General features: G+C 29.1%; 1 protein-coding gene across 1 annotated transcript in view; it reads left to right on the top strand.

Annotated features, from left to right (window-relative positions):
* The first annotated feature begins 3778 nt into the window (after positions 1-3778).
* Positions 3779-22943, top strand: part of MS3_00000107 (uncharacterized protein) — a 38312-nt gene continuing 19147 nt past the window's right edge. The window contains exon 1 of the mRNA XM_035730573.2: positions 3779-5949. Within this exon, the coding sequence (XP_035588077.2) occupies positions 5418-5949 (532 nt within the window). The 5' untranslated portion in view covers positions 3779-5417. The remainder of the gene's footprint in view (positions 5950-22943) is intronic.

Consider the following 22943-nt stretch of genomic DNA (forward strand, 5'->3'; position numbering starts at 1 on the left):
GTATGTGAATGAGTCTGTTGAAACTTTCTTGGTTAGAGAATGGATAAAATATGTATATTTAATGAACGAGCTTTATTTAGTAAAAATTCAACTCAAATCCCGTTTAACTCCGACTGTACGAGATCCCGAATATATATATTGTTATACTGACTACTATTGACAGTGTGATATCGCAAAGTTCAAATACAATATTTATTTCAGATAAAGCTAAGTAATAATACTAAATTTAAAACCGACAGAAATAGTGTACATATACAATTTACATGACAGACAAACAGTAAGTTAATTCAATATTCAAACATACATAAAATAAGATTATAAAATAGATAAGTCAAAAATAGTTTACATCATTTATAAACTATCCACAGATCAATGAACTGTTCAATGAATACACAAAGTCATGCTATAAAAACTAGGATCAAATATATTGAATAAATCATAGGAATATTTATTGAATTCAATATAGTATTAAATTTCTTTTCGAATAAGAATAGAACAATTACTCCCTATATTACTCTGTAGTATTTTGATGGTCAGAGTTTAAAACAATTTTTTTAAAAGTTCACTTGGAATTGTAATTTGGTTAAAAAGGTTAATTTGATGTTTACATGATCATTAATTGGCATTATTTGAAATGTTATTGAGAATCAGCCAGCTATGAACAATGATTTTGTCACATTATATAGAATTTCTATAAATACTCCACTCAACTGTTACATCACCCATCCTTAATGTTTCCTTGATTCTACCACTAAATAATCTCTGATCTGTTCTTGCATATATATATAGTTATTATTGATAACCTTTGTCAATCCAATTCTTTACATTCACTTATGTCAACTGTTCCATAAGGAGCTGGTGGGAAACCACGAAATATACTGAATTCATATTATTCTACATCAGTGTTTGTTCTGGCTTTATTTAAATTCATAAAGGGAACTAATTGTATGAAATACAGATATTTATAACCTTAACCAGGTGATAAAATCTAAGATTTTTAAAAAACTGGCAGTAAGCGCTTAGCTTCTAAATTAATCTATATTGAAATAAACTTATTCGTATAAAATGGTAATTTTCTTTCTAATTACCCCAAACTATTTGTATTAAAACATTTATCTTTATTGATTGGGAACAGTATATAGAATTAAAATAAATTTCATATAAAGATCATGATTTCGAAATGCATATTGTTAAAAAAACAAAAAAGATGATTAAACTATCATAGAAAAGCCGATTTTTCATATGGAAAATCAGTGGAGATAAAGACATTATTAACGAGGATGACAACTAAATGAAATTAATACAAGCTATTCATTTTTTTCGTTTAGTATTTCTATAAGACTATAAAAAATATATATTTAATGGTAATATGGTTGTAGATCATAGACAAATCACTCTCTGGATTTTAACCTTTCAAAGAGTACGAGCGGCATTAAATTTATCGGTTACGAATGTTAAATAATATGAGACATTTTAATTTATTCTATATGATGTTGAAATACATAGGATAACTACTAAATTTCAACTTGACTTATATTATTTATGAATTAGTGTAAGCTAGATCACCATGGAAAATTCGGAACCACTGGATGGCAGTTTCGTCCTAGTATGGGACTCTTAAGCAGTGCGCATCGACTAATGAATTCAACTATTAAAATCAATACAATCTCCAGAGACCCCTATTCTAATTATATAATTCAATTAACATTATTAATCAACATAGGCATAACATCGGTTACTACTCAACGATCAATTATTGTAGAGAAAAATCCATAAAGATTCAATTAGATAAGTGTCTACTGATTAAAATAGACTAGGTAAACTGAAAGTTACACAAATAGACAGAATAAATTATTCACAATTGATTGATCACTGGGTGGTGGATGAGCAACGTCATATGTGTTAGGTCCTACCTAGTGCAGATCGAATACTATCGACCAAGTTGCAATGTAGCCATTAGTCTAGGTGACTCGATATTCCGTGTACTATGTTGAGATAAGATGGTGGTTGGAAGTAGTCAATAGGAAGCCCTAGACCTAGGTTTCGTGCTAATTGGCACTCGTCAGCAAGGTGTACTTGTAGTCTTCACAAAAAGCAATTCTTTAAGTCTGTTAGACCCACTTCTTTCAGTCATTTAGCGAACGATTGCTAAATATCAGAGTTCAATTTGCATAATACACTTAATCTCAAGTTCTAACGATTAGTATATTTGTATTTTTCATCCGATATATTAGGTTGCGTTACATTAGGCGGGCTGATAACAAATAGTTGTGGATATCTCTAGTCAAATTTCACTATGTGGTGAATTGATGAAAAATGGATAACAATTTAATCGTCTAAAAAGATGTAGATCGCATATTACTTGATTAATTAATGTGAATTCGTATTTATACGAGGTGTCAAACTACAATACACCACATATCCATCATTCTGACATCTTTAAAGATAACGATAATTTAAGATCTTTTTTAAAGATTTATTTTTATGTATGTATTTAATTAGTTTTCAGGACTTGCATCCTCATAAGTGCAGCTATTTAAAAATAAACTCAAATGTAATATCATTTGTATGGTTTTATATTTTCCCCTTGTTAAAATTGATCAGTCCTTATGTGTATTTACGCATTCTAAACAGATACCTCAGAAACAACCATTCGGTTCCAGGTTTCTTAATAAATTTACAATTACATATAGCAGTGGAATGGAGGTGGCGCTTTTCATCCTATATGGGATTAGTCCAATGAATATACATACATCTTATTATTGATGTTTACACTAGTATTCGAACCGAATACCTATTAATTCAAACGTCAACGCATAACGCAGGTTTATTCAGCAAGCAAATAATTTTGAATAAATTGACATAAACTGTCACAGATTATCACAAATTGAACTGTTTAGGTTAAAAAACATCAACAAATTCAATCAGATATAACTAGCAGATATTTGTATTTCAAAACCAAGTTGGTGTTTTATTTCGGTTTATAAAAATACATCGGGATTGGAGAAGGCATTTTATTCATACTTTAATTGTATGACATTTTATTAATTCTATTTACTATGAGAATACTCCACAGTTCAATTATCATAAAGTTCCTATGAATTTGAACTTGATCATTTCTCCCTCTCTCTGTGTCTATACCCACACATATACACATTCAATTATGATGATCATTCACACAACCAACAAATTAATTGTACCAACAACACATCAGGTTAATTAATTATTCTAAAATCAATCCAAACATAATGATTATGATAATAGCCATTTATTTGTTCCTTCTAAACAATGTAAACCCTTTTATGAATTATGGATGTATGTTTCATTATTATTATTATTATTGCTATTACTTAATGAATTACACACCCATTGATTTTGATCAATGAATCACTTATTTGTATATACATCATACAGTTGTTTATTTTTGCTTTTTCCTGAAGAATTAGTTTCAATTTATTTCAAGGTTAAAAGGTCAAATCCGGCTTTATCTTCGTAAAACAATCAATCAACATACACAAGTTCTTTATTTTTTTTTACAAAAAAAAATAGAAAAGAAGGGATAAACAAATAAAACATAAACATCAATACAACGATAAAGATCAAATAAATTATGTATATATAATAGATGATAATTTATTCCCCAATTATTTTGTTTTGCTTTCCAAATTTGTTTATTGTTCAATGGATAATAGTTTTTTTAAAAATTTGTTTATATGCCTTTTGTACATGTGTATTTATGTATGTATGTATGTGTGTATGTGTGTAAGTGTGTATGTGTGTATATGGTTGGTTGAATAGATAACAATATAATTAAATCAAACGAATAATTTTGGTTGGTTAATTAATAGATAACTTTATAGAGTAACCTATCATTTGACATTCCATCAAATTTATTTATTTACTTTTTAAAATTTAAATAGATGACCTTGTAAAAGTTATATAGTGAAATATAGACAGATTAATTAAAGACAGGCATAAAATTTTTATTCGATTTGTGGTAGGTCAATTTATATTTTCTTTTCTTTTTTTTAAAAAAATTATCATTCATAGTTCAACTGTACACATATACATACACCTATGAACTTCTACATGAACCCTTAATACTATCAAATAAATTTCGATAAATTCCTCGATGTATATAAATTGAATAATGGAAGAAGAAATGAAATGAAGAAATCTACTATCATTATTATTATTCTTGTTATTTATCACCTTGTCTATTAAGCTTTCTTTTTTTTCTCTCCTTTATTCTAATCATTTAATTGGTTAGATCAATTCATCTTTAATTTGTCAATTGGATGTTTTTACAATTCATTCCACATACATAGTAACAGATACACATACAAAGGAAAATTATATGTATACTTACATAGAAACATACATACATGTTATTACTTCTCTTGTCATTTTTATCATTATTATTTTTATTTATATTAATATATTGAAAAGATTGTAGACAAAACACCATTAACAAATAAACACAACGTATTCTTTTCTCTTATTCTCACTCTTGTATTAAAGTTAATGAATAATTGTATTGAAAATTATCTCATGCTTTTTGAAATTACTAGTTTCCTCTGTGGCTGAATAATATAATTGTGTATGTGGTTTATCTAATTAATAATTAATGCAATATGTGCATTTGTATGTGCATTAATGTGTATATGATCACACAGACAGTGCATATATGAATGAATCGTCAAATTAAATCATTATTATTATTATTATCGATACTGTTATAACTACCTCTACTACTATTAGTAGTACGACAACGACTACAGGCGATGTAATAATATAATTATCATTATATATTAATACATTCAAATACCAATACATACATACACAATCATTCACGAATGGGGATACATGCAAATATACACATACAGACAATTATTCAATCATCCATTTACAGAATGTCTATCTTCAAAATCCACTTTGCTATCATTCAATATTTAATATAATAACCATATTTTATTTGAGAGAAAAACATTTCATACTTCATAATTAACATTTCATTGACACTATTATAATTCAGGAAGACGTGAACAGTGGGAACGAAGAAGAATCTACGAGAGAAAAAAATAAATAGAAAGAGGCCAGAGAAGAAAGCAGTTACATAATTTTGAGGCAGAAAAATATAAATATTTATCAAATTCAACATAAGAAGAAATAATATTTATTCGTTTTGGGTAAACAGAAAATCAAAATTGATTTTGTGACTTTTTCTCTCTCGATCAACCGATAATTGTTCCAACGAAACGAACAAGAACTATAATTGTGGATTAATATTTAATTGATTTGATTAGTGATTATTACTCGATTATTCTTTGTGAAGAGTGTTTTTATATATGGTGCAGTATATGTGTATGAGCATCATTTTTAACTGACCGGTACTTGTGGTAGTGCTGGTCAAAATTATGCAACGTGCTAGTCCTTTAACATGGACTTCATTCAATAATAGTAGTGTTCACAATTCAATTGAATTACATCAACAGAGACAAGAACAACATCAAAGACTGTTAAATAATTTTCAGTCATTATATAATAGTAATATTACAAATAATAATAGTATTATTGATGAAGATTCATGTCATCCTGTTGCATCAACGAATAATATTGACAATAATTTGAGTTTATTACCATTTAATCAATTCATCAGTAATATACCAAGTTTGTTAAACTCTATCAGTAATAATAATAATTCGGAAAGAAATACTATATCATCTTTGACTTCGACATCGTTAACAGCATCACCTTCATTATCCTCTTCAACGGTATCTACATTGCCATTATCGTCAGCAACATTTACATCATCGGCGTCAACCACAGTCAATGCGAATTCATCTACATCAATGAATCCATATAGTACTAGTACGGCAGCTGCTGTGGCCGCGGCCGCTGCATGGTATCCCTTAAGTTTAGCAATGGATGAAATGGCTCAAAACATAAGTGAGTATCTTCTATTCCGCTTATATATATTAGTGCAGGATGTTTATGAAGATTTTAGAATTTTCATACTTTAAATTGTGAACTGATCTTAGATAGATCACCATTGAAAAAAAAGGATAGCTGATTAAGATATCCCGCGCGAGACCAGGATTTCTTGGTTTAACTCTCTGCCGTGGATCATGGATGTGCATTAGTAACGAGTATTATAATGGGGCGAAACAGTTGTCTAGTGTCCTCTAATTTTCAATGGTCATCTCTTTAAGGTCAGTTTGGGATATACACTATAGACAAATATATACGCGTATAAATGAAATTATGTTACATTAATTTACTGTTTCAATGTTTAGTATTAATGTAATAACTATTCATGAAGTATTAAACTTAAGATTTGCATATGATCAAGTTTTTGATAATCTATGGCTATGAAAACTAAACAAAATTTATGGACTTGTGTATTTGTTTAGTTATAGTGTGAAATTTTTTTTACAGTATGTGCTTATAAGTTATTACTTGCATTCTAAATGTAGCGAACAGGCCGGACATTTGAATCTTTCTCAGTTTTGGTCATTTTAAGTGACCAGAAAATATGTTATTAGTTTTTTATAAAAGAACAAAATATGTATTTCAAATTCAACTGAATGGAACGTCTAGCGAATTGAAAAGAGATGCTTTCTTAGGCACATTTTCACATTCGTTGTACGTTTCATTGAAGTTTACACATAGTACCATTAACCATAAAAGTCAAATCTTTTAAACTCTCAAAAATAAGCGAATGAGTCCCTATAAATATATACCGATATTATGTAATGATTTAATGTAAAGGAATATATTAAATCTCTCAATTAGGACAAGATAATGAACATAATTTGTTTGTTTTTACCAAAAAGTTTTCTTACACCTGACAGCAAAATAAAAACCCGAAAAAATTACTATTCTATGGAGCTAATATATACCCTTATATCTACATACTACTTAAAAGTACACGATTCACATTGGAATTTTGTGAACTTTTGCATAATTTATCCCATGTAGTTGTGTAGGTATAATTAGATATACAGAAGGATTGTGAGCGTTATTACAGATTTATAAATATTTTGATAAATATTTTTAACAATTACCATAGTATATCACAAAGAAAAAAGAGGAGTCAAAAGTCTTTTCTCTCATGACTTTATTGCTAATTTGTCTGGAAATATTGAATTATGATGGATTTTAGTTGGAGGTGATTGTGTAGGTTGCTTCAATTTGTTTGCAGTTTTGCCACAGACTGATCGCATTTAGAGTGTCATTTTAAAACCAAGGAGCTATGGATTATAGTTGCATCCTTTCATACAAATATCGATCACTGTAAACCTTTAGCCATACTAACGGTTGGACCCAGTATTGATCGAGTTTCAGTGGTACCCAAACTGAGACCATTGTGTAACGGATCCCGTCTACATATTGCAAACCTAATTTATTTTCAAGAAAACTTATACATTAAGAGTGAAATTTTCTGTCAGAGTTAATAACTTCTGAAATATTCCAACTGAGATTAGCTAGAAAAATATAATTCATCAGAAACCAAACATTGGTTGTGACCTATATTTTCTCACTGTTGACACTAGAAACGGTAGAAAAATACAAATCCATGCAAGTTGTTACATAGCATGTGTTAAAAAAGCATTGATTTTTTGTGTTTATTAGCTTAGTGGATAACCCCTCTGTCATTTCAAACTATGAGTACCGGGTTCGATTCTCACTATGCAGACCAATACTAGGATGTACGAGTGCTCCATCTGATTAGTCCCAGATATGAAGAAACATGTGTCACGGTGAATCGACTGCTAATCATAATCCAAACTAAACTATATATGCAATAGAATAAGTTTAAAGTGTTCTATCAATACGTGATTTGATATGTACTTTAAACTATTTATCCATATGTTTTTTTGGTGAATTTCTATAAAACTGTCCATATGTGTGACTTTTTGGTGGACTGTTTTTAGCCTCATTAAATAAAACTTTATTATTTCACCATTATTCTCATCATGAATTGATCTTTTTAACTGATAAACAAAGCACTGATGGACAACAGCTGATTTACCTTAATATACAACAATTTATACCAGTGAGAAGACACGATCTCTAAAACCTAAATATAACCCAAACTAATACATTTCAGTTTGGCTGTAAGCATTTTACTTTCAACTTGTAAGTAGTATAAACAATTCATAATTTTCTATTTTAATTATGTGATATTTAATGTTTTTATTGAATTACGGCTTTCAACAAGGATTTTACGAGTTTTTCTTCTCGAAACAAATTATTCATTAATCTAGAGCTTATCTACGATGACCGATACAAAAAGTATATTCAAATGTTGAATTTTGTGGCGAAAATTTAATGACTAATTTGCTCTCACTTTTAACTATAATTATTTTACATGTATTTCAAACTATACAAACAGGCAATAACTGCCTCAATCCTTATTTGATTAAATCTAGTACTTAATATTTTTCCAAACTAATTATATCAGCAAATAGATAGTGGAATAACTGTTTAAAGAACTTGATTGTTTTACTGGTTCTTCTTTCTTAGCTTTGAATGAGAGTTGCTTACAAAGTGTACAAAAATCTTAGATCCTATTTACCAAATAGGTTTAACCCTTGGCGAGAGGTACTCCTTGTTAAGTAGTTCCAATACAAGAATGAAATAGTTATCTAACAAATGTTAGTTCAGATTGCCAGTGATTGTTTGACTAAATACAATTTGTGATTTAACCGATTTTGGAATTGAATATATATATCAACATTAGTGATAGTTAGACACTAACACCATTGGATGCGGGCTCAGTGGTCCAGTAGGTTAGGCGTTCGCGTGAGACCGAAGGTCCTGGGTTTGAATCCCGCAAGCGGGATCGTGCATGAGCACTGCTGAGTCCCACAATAGGACGAAATGGCCGTCCAGTGCTTCCAGGTTTTCAATGGTCGTCTAACATCAATCGGTTCATGATCTCAATCAAAAACTTAAATATAAACATTTTGATTCAGAAATAAAAAATCAGATCATTTTAAATATCAAGATATGAGAAAAGATAATTAGTGAATGCACCCATCTCATTGAGAATGATTCTCAGCATTAATTACGGTAGTCGTAAGGATTTTAGTGTTATAGTATTTATCTATTAACATAACCAGTCAAATGTAAAATTACTTCATGAACTGATACCGCATTATTGTTCGACTTTGTCTATTTTTCCTCCAACCTACTTCTACACTAGCACGAGATAGTTGAGCTTACCATAATACATCTCCCAGCCGCCATAAAAATTAGCAACTAGACTATTGCTTAATTTTTCTATTCACATTTAGTTTAGTGTTTTTTCTTGATTTGTTGTTGCTTCATTGTAATTTAAGTCTATAGTTAGACGAATCTCATATATAATTACTAACGTATAGTATTAAGATATGTCGAAACTGTTAATGAAAACCACACTACTCCTAATATTTACAGTAATAATAACAGTTCATTTGAAGGGATTTTTGTGGTGACTAGTTTCGATTCGTAACTAACGTTTATTACGAATCAATCTCATATAGGGTACTGTTGAAAACTACGAAACATTGGATAGGTATTGCGTCCCAGCATCGCTCTCTTCAGCAATGCATACTAGCTACACTGGCCCAGTGGTTCGAATGGCTAGACATTTACTACGAGACCTGAAGGTCCTATATCCTTTTCTTGGTACTGTTATGAGTGCTCACGTTTGAGAAGTTTTATGCTAAACTTAAACAACTGTCCTATGCTTCCCAGTACTTGATGGTATCTCAACTAAGATTAATTTTTTAATGATTGCTACCTACAAAAACAATCTTCAGAAGTTAAATTATAGTAATTCAATAAAACACACTCATTGTATGTATAAACAATTATTTGCACCATACTGATAATATCTAACTTCACTGAGTAGTTAAACATCAGTTTCTCCGGAAAATATTTAATATATGCTATGTTGATAAGTACTATTTAATATGACATCTAGATGTTTGACTTGTTGTTTATTTTAGTCTAGTTTTAACTGTGCAAATCGATTGACAAAATTCTATAAACCCTATTGACCAAATTGTAGTATGATATGGTTCTGCTACTAGTCAGAAGATCAACTATTGTTATAACCACTTCAGTTCAACAAAAAAAAATCAGTTATGCTTTGAAAAGCACAGCGCTCAACATCTCGTTCAATATATGTATGTCGTATAAAACAAGTTTAAATTTAACAGCGAACATTAATGCCCTCAAGATTAATATTAAACATACCCATGTTGTTGATAGTTATTGACAGGCATGAAGCCAATACCTTAATATTCTTCATCCTATATAATATACACAAATCCCGGTATTACTAGAAACAAAAACATATGTACCAAATAAATAAGGGAAGTGTATGTTGTAAAGAAATAAAGGATTGAAAAGCAGTACAGTAAAGAAAAACGAGTCCACAATAATGCCAAGTAAGAGAAAATGCAGTTTTAAATAAAAATACCAAATAAGAATCCTATTAGTCAAATGGGTTCATTTCACTTCTGGAATATATTCTAATTCATGGCTGATAAAGTATCAGACCAATGAGCTGCATCATCTCTGGATCCCCAAATAGGAAATAGTAGTGAACTGATTGATCCCAGTTTTACATAGTTTCCATTCTTATTCCGGAGACACTTTATGAACTGATCATCTCTTCGCTTTCCCCACCCAATCCTAGACTTGATAATTAACACCCGACATCCATATTGGTCATTTTTTTTCAGTCATCGGACACTACAGTTTTTGATGGTACTAAAAAAGTTTAGCATACTTATTTGTTAGTGTAAAGGGTTTATGGAGAGAAATGTATACTGTAGTTCGTAATACGTATTAATTCTTGTTAACCAACCATTAAAAACAGGGTGGGCTACATAGCTGTTTCGTCATAGAATGGGACTCCCTGGCAATACGCACCCATGAACCCATCACAGAGGTTTGAAACTAGGGCGGCAAGTCCTTAACCTTTCGACCATCGATTCGGAAACTAGCGATTTACATGTTTAACTTCAATAATAATTTGCTACTTTCAATTTTGTTCTGTAAAAAATGTCACATGATTATGATGTAGATTAAGTTGATGACAAGTTTCTTCTTATTCTCTTGTTCACCAATGAACATAATCTAAACAATAGGATTACAATAGGATTACAATAATAATAATATAGTTATTTTAAATCCATCACCAATGCATGTACGTAGAGATAGGTCAAATATGCCATCTATTGATTACTTTGTTTTTAATTTGTTAAAATTTCACAAGATGATAAATTACACAAGCACAGATCAGAATTGGCATGTCAAATTTTATATTTCTTAAGTCGCTGCTATTACTGCTGTACTTAATGTTGATCGTTTTTCAAATTCAAAATGAATGTTAATTATGACCTTCGATTTGCTGTATGTGTGTGAGCGTTGGTCTGCCTGTGTAAATGTTCAAAATACATTTACATACAAGTTAGTTACATGCTTAATGTATAATAAGTACATGCATTATGATTTGTCTCTGTAGGAATTTTTCAGTAAAATCAATATTAATAACAATTGTCGACTATTTGTCAATACAATGTTGACCCATTAATTCACGATAAGCTGTTTTTTCCTTTCTGTGTTTTCCTTCTTTTTTCATCAATGTAATTATTATTATTTTGTCCATCATCTTTTGACAGATGGTAATAATAATTTCTTTTCCGTGAATGAATTGCAAAAGTGGGACATTATTTTTAATAAATGGTAAAAAGCCATATACTTTCAATACCAAATGCTTTGTAAGTGGTATTCATCATAAACTAACTTTAAGGGGGCTTACCACTGAAAACAAGGAAGAACTGAATAGTTAGTTCATTCATTCTATGGTAAAACTTCTTTCGATGGTTCATGAAATGTTCAACAAGTAACGAGTTCCATAATTGAAAGAAGCAATTGTTCAGACCTCTATAGTTTTTAACGATACCTAAATTGAGGTCATTTCATGAAAAGAAAGCCTTTATAAATTAAATTAAATTCCTACAATTAAACTGTTTTCTGTGGTAATACTATTGATTGTTAAAAGTTAAGTAACATACAATAAGATGATTTATACAGAATTTAATTAAATTGGACAAATAGTTGTCATTGAAAACTGCAAATAGTTAAAGAACCATAGTAATCACTGAACAATTACTTAATCCTGTCTTGAAACTTTTCAAAAATTAATATTTCATAAAACAATCAATGGTAATAAAATTCACTTAATCAAATCAGTAATTTAAAGGGTTTTTTTTGTTTCTCTGTAAAAAGTTAAGTGTTTGATACGATAAAAATCATTATACACTGTCATTGATCAATACGAATAAATCCCACCTTTTCAGTTTGTTTACTTCAGTGAAAAAACAAACAAACAACAACTTCAAATTAGAATAATCTAGCACAGTGAACACATTATTCATAGAAATAAATGTTTACATTTTTTTATTATTGTACTTTAATTATTATTATGATTTCATGATAATTTTCAACTATCAATTACATTGATAAACGTGTTTATCTTTAAAACACTTGAAAACTGATAGTCAATATTTATGACAATTTTAACTGCACAAATTGTTTGAATGCAATCAGCTGGTTATATGAAACCGATCGATGTGTTATAGTTGTTGTTATTGTTTTTAATGAGTTAAAATAAGGCATAATTTTAAAAAAAGTTTATTGTACGTTAACCAAATTGATTCATGAAAACAGAAAAAAAACTATACAAAGATTGAATTAATTTGTAGGTTATATTCATTAAAGATTAATCTCATTTGAGGTATATTTGGAAACCAAGGAACCGAAGTGGACACCCAATACTTGTCATCAAGTTCATTGAATCGTCATCATACTACTTCAAAAATTGATCGAAATTGGAATTGTATCGCTAGAAGTCAACGCAGTAGTTTTAGTGATTAATGGTTCACTATTAGATTTGAAGATATTGCCTATAACTCCGGATATGTTTATAAATGCACACTCATGAAAGATTCCGTACTGGAAAGAAACAGATATTCTGTGCTGCTTACTTTTCCACGATATTCCAAGTGAGATCAACCTTCACGAATTTACGAAAAATACATTAATTTCAGTTATTTTCCTTCAAAAAAATCTATCACAACTTTCTTTGTTTATAATCTATCAATTTAAGTATAAGCACAAAGTTAACAGTCGTAATGCATTGTTTGAGAGCAAATAAACCTTAACATTTTACCTGATGCTTTCCAATCTATTTTGGAGTTAAATAATAATAAACTAGATAAATTTATTAAGATATCAGTACGGAATTACAATTTCCTGTTGTTAATAGTCAGTTTTAGTTGTTATACAAATTACACACTTTGATTTATATTATTAGATTCATTGAACAAGTCAGCGAATATCTTGCCTACGTAGTTCGGTATCATATGTGTTGATGCTGAAGCGACTGATAATGGGTTCAAGTTTTAATGTGAACATCAACACCAACATATAGGTATATATAACTGATGGGTCCTATAAAGGGAAAAACGCATATCTTTCATATCACTGATATTCATAATTCAATCATACTATGATTCTACATTTTGAATGAGTGGGTGCTCAATGATTTAAAAAGAAGGATCTCAAATAGTAAACCATAGATTTAAACCCATTCATATCATATTCAGTTTGACAATCAAGTGGTATGACTAATTTACGAATAATTTTTTTTATGACAAAAGTCGCTTACACAGTTCACAACACGAAGTGACCTTAGTTAGACAACTACTGAAAACCAAGAATCACTAGAAAGCTGTTTCATTTATAGCAAACGACTCCTCAGAAGTTTTAAACCAAGATTATATCGGTGATTGAATCCAAGGTTTTCATATCTTTCTGCATGAGCTTAACCGCTTTTTCATTGAGATGGAATCCAATGGTTTGTGCTTCTGACTTCGGTCAATTTGCAATATTGTGCAACCAATGTTCTGTCCCATTGGTCGACAACACTTTCTAACATGTAATTCCGCTGATCATAGCTCCTTACAACTGTTGATCGAACTACTTCGTGCAATTACTCATTAGCAAATATATGATCTATATCATAGTTGTAAGAAGTTTGCGGAGATTGTTGACTTTTGAAAGTTAAAATAGGCACTGAAAACCCTTTGTTTGATTCCGTGATGTAGTTGTGTCAGCTCACTGTTGAGGAATCTCATACTAGGTTGAAATACCTGTACAGAAGTTTTTGATTATAAATGATAGTCTCATTAAGTTCACCCCACGATATCAATCATGAAAATCACTAACTACGATAAACTTCCTATGGTAATAAAATAATCTGACCAACATACAATATATCACATTCAGACTCTAAATAACAGGCGTTAGTACATATAATTCACATTAAAGTGTAGTCAACAGAATTTTAAATTTCTGAATAGACAACATAACTCCGATTTATCTTACATTGAATTGATACCTTGGATGAGTATTAATTTAATAAAATAAATTTTTTTGATTGGGATCATGAACCGATTGATGTTAGACGATCACTGGAAACCTGGAAGCACTGGACGGTCGTTTCGTCCTATTGTGGGACTCAACAGTGCTCATCCACGAGCCCGCTTGCGGGATTCGAACCCAGGGTCTTCAGTTTCGTCCCACAATAGGGCGAAACAGCCGTCTAGTACTTCCAGGTTTTCAATGGTGACCTAACATCAATCGGTTCATGATCTCAATCAAAAACTTAACAATCTCCACAACCCCTATACTGATAATAAATTTTCGAAAACTTACAGTAAAAACTTGTCAATCAATCGATGGTCGTCAATTGTTAGAGTCATTTTTTAATTCATGACGTTTTTTAGATATTTTAATTAAAATGGTTACATTTTTTGTTTTACTGACTTGAAATAAAACACACCATTATCATTATTCACATTATTAACCAGAATAAACATTCCAGCCTGAAATGTTTCAATGCGTGCTATTTGCTTATTGTCTTCAATCCTCTAACACGACTGACTAACTGAATTAATTAATTAATTAATTAAATTAATGACTAGAAATCACATTAAAAAAAGAAGTGAGTGATTCTTAAACAAACAAAGAATTTAATTATAATATTCACATGTTAATTAATAAGCATCCTGTTTTTCTCCTCTATTTGCTTTAGTAAACACAAACGAATCAGTCTATAATTCAAACTATATCAATATGTTTTTGATCAAATTATATTGGGTTGATTAATTTCTTCTTCTTCTTCTTTTTGATACTCTAATGAATTTAATAAAATTTTATGCTTATTTATTGTTGCCACCTTTTTGTTTCTCTTACGTAATAAAAATAATTTATGAAAGAAAACTGGACATTTAATCCGTAAAATAAAAAGATTGAATTATGAACGTCGTATCAGTATGAATGAGCATAGACTGAACTTCTAGAAATATAAGTATAATTTATAAATTTTTTTCAATCAAGCGCTAAGCTACTCCATTCATTATTCAATATTCTTTAAGTCCATGGTATTCAGGATTTCCAAGTATTGATTTCATTTATTTACTTAATAAATACAGTATAGAAGATTGTAATTTTCACTTGAAATTTGTAATTCAGAAGAAAACTTCTACAATATTTCTGTTTTCATTTAACATTTAAGAGTGTACTATTTATATATTTTTATTATGGACAGATGTTTATAAGTGAAATATCCACTGTAAATTATACTTTGATAAACGAGACTTATCTGACAAATAAATGAAGAAAAAAAAATACTGGATTAAATATTAAAAAGTGGATGGATACTCTTAGCCAAATTTTGACATAGATTGTTTATTTAAAATATAGTAATAAAATATTTGTTTGTTTGTGTTTTTCAATTTAAAAAAACAAACATTTTTATCTCTTTTTTACATTTCTTGATGAAAATACAATTTATAATGAACTATTGATTTTGTATTACATACAAACAAATTAACTAACGGACAATTTAATTAATTTTGATCGATGAATATAATAAATAAATTAATTAATTAATTCATTAATTAATTAACGACTGCATTATCACGAACATAATTTATTTTTGAAATTATATGCTAATCCTATTTCTTTTTGTTCAAATCGACGAAATAAAATGTATGTCTATGTATAAACTATAATTATATATATATATATATATATATATATATATATGTATGTATGTGTGCTTATGTATACTGGAGTAGGGACTGAGACGCTTAAATAAATTCGGTATGTACGCCTGTATCTATTATCGGATTAATTTTTGGTTAAGTCGCTAATGTACCTACATGAATTAATTATTTTTCGAAATAAAAATTTATTGTTAAAAACAAAAAGTTGTTTATATGTGATAGAAGTTTTTAGTATGTCACGCTCGTGCACAATGTCTTAATCTCTCTCTATGTATCTCTCTCTCACTACCTACCTATCTACCTACCTATCTGTCTATCTCAATTTAATTTTATTTCTATACAAACTCAACTTGCACTCACTCACTTCATTCGTTTAAATAGTAAGCTTATTGTAATTATTAATAGGCTTAAAATTAATGGGAATTTAATGATATCAGAACAGCTGTTGAACTTGGAAATTATTTTTCCCATGTGTGATAGTTGAAATAATTTTCTATGTATACATGCTTAAAATAAATACTTATTTAAATAATTAATCTTATTATGTTACTTTATATAAGTATGGATATATGTTTATATATATATGTACACACATACCCTCAAATAATACGTACCGAAAGTGGAAATGTTAGTGAGACAAATTGATTAGTATGTTAATTTAATTACAAAGAATTCATTAATATGTATAATATATTAGTATATATACACATACATATACACTTTCTTTCCTACACACTCACACAAAGGCATCTAATCATAGTGAATGTTTAAAGATTAAAAAAAATTAATAAAACCCTTTTTTCTACTTTTTGGAAAAATTATGTTTCTTCAATTAAGGAAAATTAATCAATCCTTTTGTTATTTTCTTGTTTCCCACCTTATTTCCTAATCTATCCATCCAATGTAAAACACGCACATTTAGTAATAATCATTATTACTATTATGATAATCGTTTTTTAACTATCCATCTTCCTCAGTTTTTTAAGTCTGTTTAATAATTATGAACGTAAATTGGTTCACGTGTGTGTGTATGTGTATATATGCTTGATAAACTCACACACACACATACAAATAGACTTGTGTCTATATACAGAAAGGAGTAAGACACTTAATATCCCATTTTATAACAAAAAATATTGAAACTCACTTCAGTTATAATTACATAGATTAACACGTAGTAGTTACGTAGACAAAGACATATTCAAACACAAATGTGAATATTCGAATAGGCATTTTAACAATTTAGTAAGAAACCCATACAAATCCATTAAAATCATGTATTTTTAATCTTTACACAGAGAATAACAGAGACAGGGATTATAAGATATAGCAGGGAGGAAAATAGACACAAACAGTGGTTGAAAAAAATGATGAAAACAATTAACCAACATTTGTAATTAAGGTAAGTGTAAACACGTGTAGATGTATACGTATGTATTTGAAGGCCAATCACATAGTTATGTATTAATTACTCAATAATACATTTCATGTCGAATTTTTTTTTCAAAATTAATGTTCACATACATAATGTTGTCGAAAACTTCTTTTTTTTGTGTCTGTGTTTACGCACGAATGCATAAAAATGAGACATTTAACTCGTTTTGTCTAATAAAGGACTTAGTGGTCCTCAGGCTGACGTAGAGGATACAAATAATGTCTAATTTAAATTAATTTGTCACACAAATATCTCTTCAACCTTTGTCTTACCAATATATATTGAATTCAACAATCAATAATACAACCAGAATTGGTGTTCCGGTGATGTTTTTTTAGAATTGTTCAGTCATTCATTTTATTCAATAAAAATTATAAATAAATTTATAATACTGATTATAGTAAAGATGTGGATATATCGGTGAAATTTTATAGATTTCATTACGGACTGATCTTAGCCATATACGACCATTGTGAAACAATAATCACCAAAAAGCTGTTTTATCGTAGTATGAGACAACAATGTGGACCCACTATACCACCATATGGAAATGAACCTAAGTTCTCCGGTTTCGTATGCGAAAGCATATCTTCTAGACCACTAAGCTAGCATTTAGTAGTGCACATGCCAAACGTCAATCAACTCCCTGTACTGCTCGATCACTTTCGATTGATTGAAGTAGATAACAGTTTCACACCGACTCACGATAAAAATAAAAGTGATATATATATATATATATATATATATATATTCATGAGATAAAAAAGTGACGATAACAGTTGACAACTATCGATTGATTGGCAAGTTTTTACTGTAAGTCTTCGAAAACTCATTATATTAAAACTAACACTTAGCCAGGGTGTCAGTTCAGTGTAAGGCAAATCAGAATGATATTGTCTATTCAGAAATGTAAAATTCTGTTGACTACGACTATAATGTAAATTATATGTACTAACATCGGTTATTTATATATGACTGACCTATATTAGAAATCTTACAAAATCTTTATGATGTCGACTTATACATCAGGTTCATTGATAGACAGATTAACCTTAATTTTGGAAAGCATTACATACATTTGAGTACTTATATATTATTTTGTTATTTTTAAGAATAAAAATTAACAACTGAATTGATAATTAATTAAAGGTACAGAGGTTGATAGATTGATGTTAGCGATAAATTAAAATGTATGAAGAGAGATAAGTAACTCTGATAAGTTAATGAATATAAACCTCTATACACATACGTACACAAACACAAATAGATAGATAGTTAGATAGATTTAATTATTCACATAAATTAATTTTCACCTTTGTCTAGAGACTCTTCTGTTTATCTTCACTTCATTATCTTTTCTTTCTTTAGAAAATAGCATTATCACTGGTGATAGAAGTAATAAAAAATTAATTATTGAAGTTTAATTTTTATATTCTACTTTATTTTTGCTATAAACAACCTATTCCGCACGTACACGTGCACACACGAGCGCGAGCGCATTACATAGATTTTGCCATCTCCCTCTTTCTCTCTTTTTTTTCTGAAAATCGATTAATCTGTCTAATAGTCAATTATTATGGTCACGTGATCATTAATCGATTCTACCTAACATTTCCCATCATATATATATATATATCTATAGTTTTTGTTTCATGAAAATATAATCTTTAAAAATGAAGAATTAAGGGGAAAAGATCAGAGATTTTGTGTTGACTGGAATTTTCATTCAACTAATTACACATTGTAAATATTAATGATGTCAGAAACATTATTGAATAGGAGTGTGAAGAAATATTTAGAAGGAAAAAATGAAGGACACCTATTTCATGTATTGTATACTTTCTGAATCAATCTTCATGTATATGACAGCAAGTCAAATAATGGATACATTGATTTTATTTGAAGGACTGTTTCATTTCATAATTAAGAAGTAATTTTATGAAAACTTTATTCACCTCCAAAGTGAACAACAATGAATGGACGATGAAATCGTGTCGTTCAAATGTAAGGAGTTAACAAATATAAATTTTTAACTAGTTTGCTTGTGTGAAGAAATACTGCGTTTGAAACAAGAGTAATACACTTATCATAATGCATTCATGATCTGTTTTTTAAAGGGTTTTTTTATTCTGTTAACAATTTATAACAGAGTAATGTAAAATATGTTTAAATTTTTAAATAAGGCAACTATTTATTTTATCAGCTCGAAATTTAGTCATTTACATAACTCAGTGTCTACTCATAACATAAGATAGCATTATGCATTAATAGAACAACGTTTATTTAATTGACACTTCCGTTATCTACTCCAAAGTAATTTTTGAGCATTCTTATTTAACATGTAGTCAGTTACTAATGGCTTAACTCCATGAATAATTTTGTAACTGAATAAACCAACTTTCCGTTTATTATCCAACAACAGATGAATAGACGGATTTACAAATCAGGTCGTATTTGTTTACTAAACTTATTCTTATTATGTTTAATTATATTTTTACAAGAATATTAGGCGGTAGGTAAAGTGAGAGATAAAGCATTACAATAATATGTGCATATGTATGTGTATGTTAATAAAACTAATGAAGTAATTCCCAGTTTCCATAATATGTAATCAGATATTAGGGAAATTTGATCACAGTATATACAATGGTTATTAATTTCTATCAGTATTGTTACTATTAATAATTATAGATAATGATAAAATGTGTACACACTTGATGGGAGTGGGATGGAATTACAATAACATTATTCTAGAGCTTCCATCCATCATCAACATCATTTCTGATTTGAACTATTATAATTTAACTAATAGTCTATATATATGTAGTTAGCGATAATAAACATCAGTTCTTATAAAAAGTATTCAAATGTCTCTGGTGTTTGTGTGTATACATATTAACCCCTCTATTCATAATAAATATTAAGATAATTCAAACCGTATAATTAATCCTCATTTAAGCCAAGAATAATGGTAATAATATTGTTATTCATTATTATCGTATTAAGATTAAGTAAACATACAAGAGTGATTATTATTACAAATAATATTTATATCACGATATAATGCCCATTTAAGCATTAAAAACACAAACTTCAATGGAAGGGTCTCTTTCAAATGAATTAATTATGAACCTTTGCAATTGTATGAAAGTAATCATTTTAAAATTGTTAAACTTTTTAATGATTGAGTTGAAAATGATATGTCTTAGTCAAAACATTCAACTAATAGCCACCGCAGTTTATTGGTTCAATAATCCCCATCTATTATCATTAGTGTTCACTTCTTGAGGAAAAGAAATATGTCTCACAAACGAATGAATGAATTTTAACTAAGTGTTGTAGCTACTCGAAGTTGAATTAATAAAGAAAGAACTCTTGTCCATCGGTTAACAGTTACATAGCAATCGACATCGTAATGTTTAGACTATGAGGTTTAGATGTCAAATGGCTAAGGATAGTTGTCAGGAGACCCTGAATTAGTAGTCATGTTAGAATTTGATTGATTTGACTCAATGAAAATTAAGATCTGGACAAACACGATATCTGTTTGCAATTGGTGATCAGTTAATTTAAATATCTCAATCTTACAGAAGGTCAAAGGCTGCTTCAGTTGATAAATAGTATAGCCTTCAAATTTGAGGCTGGTCGGTCCGAGTTCGAAACCCATAGAGTACGTGATTTCCCTCAAGATCCTAGATAACTTTTCCCAATGTACGGGAACAAGCACTAAATCAAAGTCGCAAGTTTTCTGATAGTTATTTTTAGTTACTTAATATTTAAATATTCGCCTATGCTATGCTTTATTTTATCATGTAATATATGCGCATAGGTGTTTTAAAGTAATTTCTAATGCTGAACATCACATTATGCTTTCATTTCTGTCTCTTGTAACGCATCAATAATGAAAATTTTATGAGTATAAAATACTCTTAAATTGGTTGTTACTATTATTGAATAAAATTGTTTTTTTCTATGTATCTATGTTTATTTACAAATAAAAATATATTTACTTACTTACAAACATATATATATATATGTCTGTTAGCCAGGCCTGTAATCTTTCACATCCATCAATTATCTTCTCTTTTTGTTGAAAAATAAATAAACCACTTCATCTTATAAGTATCAAACGTGAGACAGTTATCTACCTCAGGCAATTGAAGATAGTTCAGCACTATTGCGAGTTGATTAGAGCAAGAAGTGAACATCATTTGACACTGGCTAACTGGGTTCGATCCTCTTTGGAGCTATAGTGGATGTGCGCTGATAAGTGCGTTCTACACTAGAGCGAAGCAGCTTTACAGTTATTCTTGTTTTTCAATAGTGGCGTTCAGTGAAGATCAGTTCGTGACTAAAACTGAAAACTTTTTGTATTTTACCAATGCGTAGGTGATAATTTGTCTGTGTTTCTCTTCATTGTGACTTATGTTTGTACTTTCTTTGTATTGACTAATTTTTCAACTTAACCTGTAGCTTCATTATCGGTATCGACCTTTGAATTTACCGTACAACAAACCGGTGAGTTGGGATACAATAAAGTTAATATTTTTGATCCCAGTCAATCTGTAACACAACATTACTCTCATTCAGTACTGTTAGTGATTTATTACTTCAGTCGTTTATCAAAAGATTCTGATTTTTAAAAGTCTAACGCCTTAATCGATACGTATTACTAACATAAAGTCTCAGACTATGATGAAACATCACACCTAATGCTTTTTAGATTTGAATAATTCTCCAATAGTTTCTAATCATGATGAAACCATCTAAATTGACTTCCATCCACCATGATACTTCAAAGAAATATAAGTTCAGTGTTCCCTTAGTTTCTATTGGTCAGCAATAAGTATGGTTAAACTACAACACACACACACACAGATATGCCCTTGGACTCGCATAGACACTCATACACTGACTAAAACCACATAAATTTTTATTTCCTAGTATTGTAACCATATTAATTTTAATAATAACAACAATTAATAATAATAATATAATTATTATCATAGTTTATCAGTCAATTAATTATTGATACTTTTTTCAAATGATATATGTTTGTAGCAAATATTTTACAGGAATTAAATGTATATTTATATATCACAATTATTGCAACTAATTCTTCAATAGATATTAGTAATAATAATAATTACTATTACTATCATTATTATAACTGGTGGTATAATTAGTAGCGTATTAATAATTTTCTGCCGAAAATTAAGTTTCTCCCGACAGCACTACAAAAATTATTTTAAAACGAATATTAATGACATTTTTTGCATATAAATTTATGTGTGTCTATTTATAATTTATCACAATAATTATTAAAAATTTTTTTTATTATTATTATTGTTATTGTAATGATTATGATAATT

The sequence above is a fragment of the Schistosoma haematobium genome, chromosome 1 (assembly GCF_000699445.3).
Source record: "Schistosoma haematobium chromosome 1, whole genome shotgun sequence".
Classification (NCBI taxonomy): domain Eukaryota; kingdom Metazoa; phylum Platyhelminthes; class Trematoda; order Strigeidida; family Schistosomatidae; genus Schistosoma; species Schistosoma haematobium.